The sequence below is a fragment of the Cornus florida genome, unplaced genomic scaffold (genome assembly GCF_030987335.1).
Source record: "Cornus florida cultivar Cherokee Brave unplaced genomic scaffold, ASM3098733v1 CherokeeBrave_3.0.0_Hap2_Chr07, whole genome shotgun sequence".
Lineage (NCBI taxonomy): Eukaryota > Viridiplantae > Streptophyta > Magnoliopsida > Cornales > Cornaceae > Cornus > Cornus florida.
The window spans coordinates 12,727,517-12,731,285 of NW_026775577.1; the positions used below are offsets into that span (position 1 = coordinate 12,727,517).

At 35.0% G+C, this 3,769-nt stretch overlaps 1 protein-coding gene across 1 annotated transcript; it reads right to left on the reverse strand.

Moving 5' to 3' along the window:
• Positions 1-1,496: 1,496 nt before the first annotated feature.
• Positions 1,497-3,262, reverse strand: LOC132267483 (U-box domain-containing protein 21-like). The gene has a single exon (XM_059768643.1). It carries the CDS (start codon positions 3,063-3,065, stop codon positions 1,740-1,742), a length of 1,326 nt encoding a protein of 441 aa, XP_059624626.1. The 5' UTR covers positions 3,066-3,262; the 3' UTR covers positions 1,497-1,739.
• Between the last annotated feature and the right edge of the window lie 507 nt (positions 3,263-3,769).

The following is a 3,769-nucleotide window of genomic DNA, read 5'->3' on the forward strand; positions in this document are numbered from 1 at the left end:
TACCTAAAGTTCTGGTATGCCTGAGGAGGGGGAAAGTTTGTACCAGCTGCGCTATTACCTATTTGGTTGAGCCCACTTAATTTCAATTTTGAATGTCTCAAAGTCCAATATTACTTAATTAAAACCATACATTACCCAATAATCTAATTGATTTTATTTCTATTTTTTAACTAGTCTATTCTTTTAGATTATGGACACTCTCTGTAAAATCAACCCATTCAATGAGTCAACAAAAGGGTAATATATATACAAATATAGTTTGTGAGCATGCTTGTGCTTATCTATTACTTATAAATTAAATTTTACTTATATACTTTTGTTTTATATACTCAAGATCCAACAAGAGCCTGTAAAACTATGTATAGGATTACTGAATTGGCATCTAAAATTTAAAACTTTAATACGTTGATTTGATGCTCTCAAACGCAACGTGAGAATTCTTTTAAGATTGGTAGTACACAAATTAATTTAGGTATAACAAATTAATTAAGATTCCTTTAATACTTCAACAAGTTTTACTTTCACTTCACGAGCAAAGCTAAGCAGAGTCTGCAGAGACTTCATGCTAATAAGTTGCAATTCTTCATTTAATTGAAATGCTGCTATAGAGTCTGTAAAATAAACACATTTAGCGGGTCATAAGAAAAGGTAGGAAGAAGAATATATGTATGTATGTGTATAATTTGTATGTTGCAATTCATGAAAAATGTTGGTTCATCAGATTGTGTATGATTGCTATGTTGCAATTTGATATATATATTATGTATTTTCAACATCCATAACAAGATAAAAGATGGATTTAATGACAGCTACCAATAAAAATGAAGTATTATATTTGTGTTCAAAATTTCAAATGAGTTTTTTTTTACATGATATTGATAGTCACAACATTTTACACGTATAACATTTCATTTCATTTGAATGAAGATTAGCAACTTATTATTGTGAAAAACTGGATGTATTACTTTGCTTGTGAATTGAAGAGTAATTAAAATTGAAGTATTAGGGGAAATTAAAAAAGAGACAAACTCATGGAGTAGAATACCACTCATCAACTACCATTTCTATCCATAATTCGCAACTACCCTACCCTATTTATAAATTTAAATAGTGAGGTGATATTGTCAATTGGTGGCTCCATCATTATTGTCGTTCCATTTTAATTCTCTTCTTCGATCACATCATACAGCGCGATACGCTGACATCATCATATAAAAATTACCAATACAAATTATAAAATGTTTTATTTTATTTTTTTTAACAAAATTTACAAAAAAAATAAATAAATAAATTTTAAAAACTATCAACCAATCACGTTTTGTACTGTGTTCTAATTTTCAGATCTCAAAAAACAGAAAATTCTTCCCATAAAACTAACCAAGAAGCTTATAGTTTTAATGTGCCAATCTGATACTCCCACATGCAATACAAAAGGTTTTTTTGGAAGGTATAACAAATTAACATGGGTAAAAAAACTTTTAACACATGAACGAGTCTTCAAAAAGCTAATACATATAAATTAAATTGAACTTGTCAACAAATGAACCAGAATTTCCCGACTCCATAATATTGAATCATATCTTTAGTACTTTATATCCTTGTACATCTTTTTTTGACTCAATTATAAAATATAACCTAATTAAGCATAGCATAGGCTATTTCCACATTTCAAACACTGTATGTTATAGTAAATAATATCTTCACTTGGAAAATAACAACTTCCAATAATTTATCAAAAATCAGTATGATCTCTTGAGATATTTCAAATTATTTGATGAATCAACACAATCAAACCTATCTTTATAGCGATTCAACAGTTTCAACAACTCAGTAACCCTTTCCTTTGTTCTCTCACCACAACCCACCTGCAAAACAACCAACAGCTTCTGAAAACAACCCAATTGAACTGCCTCAACCACAACACCTCCATTTTCATCCCTGCAAAGCTTCCAAAGAACCGAAACCGAAAACTCCGTCGCCGTCTCCGATACTCTCAAAATCTTCTTCACCAACACAGGCGTAGTTAGTGCATGGTTTAAAGCCACTTCTCTCCCTTCATCACACACACACATACACTCCAAAACACCTAGAGCCCTCTCACATATGCCTCTTTCAGCATCCACAACAACTTCTAATATCAATTCAACCAACCCCATCTCCACAAACCTCCTAATAATTGTCATATTCTCACTCGTCGCGGACGGAGAAATCAAGTGATAAATCACCATTAGAGAAGCTTTGGTGGCTTTGGGGCGGATGGGTACCATAATTATCTTGAATAATGCTTCTGCAACGCCTTCAATTTCCGCGAGCGCGTTAACATGTTGTTGATCCAATGAAAGTAGCTTTTCTAGGGCTAAAACTGCGTTTTGCCTTGAAGATTTATCTTCCCCTTTCAAAAACCATGCCATGCAACGTAAAGAAGTGGTTGAACCTAGCTTGGATTGGCCCTCTACACCAAGTGGGAACATCCATGTCAGTGTTGACAAGATCATCTTCAACAAACATTCATGTTTCTCTATCGAAACACTCGCGAATGACTCGAACGAAGAAGACAACACAAAGCCAGTGCCATTCTCAATTACACATCTCTTGTTTTTTTCGCTCTCTTTTGCCCATTTCTCAATCTTTCCCACCAATTCTTCACACTTTTTCTCATCCCCGTGTCTTGTTGAAGACATGATCTTCGAACACACCTCCGAAACCTCCAATTGGGTGATCGGAATCCGAGGCGTTGGGATCCGTTCGACGCCATGAGACCGGTTCTCAACGCACCACTCTTGAATAATCTTACGTATGGCATGGTTTGGGATTTGATCATAACTCCACAACACTTGTTTGGTGACCGGACATGTCGTGTGACCGGTTTCGATCCATTTTTCGATGCTTTCTCGGTCATAGGTGATTCCGGTGGACAGAGTGACAGGATCTTTCATCAATTCAAGAGAGATTGGGCACTGAAAATGGCTAGGAACTGTGATCTCCACGTCGGAATTGGCATCGTCTGAGAGTTTGTTCATACCGGCAAGACGAACAGCTCTTCTTCTTCTCCAATAAAATATCATATCGTTGAGTGTAGCAAGAAACAAAGAACAGAAGTACTACTATAAATCTCAAAGGCTTTTCTATTTGTGTATGTGGTATATATGTTTGTGTGTGTGTCTAGGTTTTATATATCTTTTATAGTAAGGTTGTTTGGATGAGTCAAAGGTTGGAAAAGAGTAAGGGAAAGGGAATCAAATAACAAGTGTAACACTTCATAGCTTTATATGCGCTAGCCGTTAATGAATAGCAAGTGAAATTGATTGGTTTATATATATAGAAAGAAAGCTAGAGAGAGAGAGAGAGAGAGAGAGAGTTGTGTGGGTATGTATGTGACTGTGTATGTGTGTGAGAGAGAGAGAGTTGTGTGTGTGTGTGTGCATGTATGTATTATTTTTATGGAAAAGTTTTAGGTGAGTCAAAGGAGGGGAAACAGTAGGGGGAAAGAAAATTTGAAAGGAAAGATTCAAAATGATAGAGTGGGAAGGTTTAGACGTTGGAGAGATTGAATATTGACCGTTGAAGATTTGAAAATGAGAGTCCAACAATATGTTACATACAATTATTGATTGAGCTGAGTCGGCTGAAGTTTGACTGGAAGACCGAGTCAGGGGTCAAGCCAGTCACCTTTGAATTTCACTGATTAATTTTCCAGGAGGATAACAAAAATTATGGTAAAACTTTAAAAAGTGCTGGTAAATTTTTGAGCTCTTGACTGTACACGATT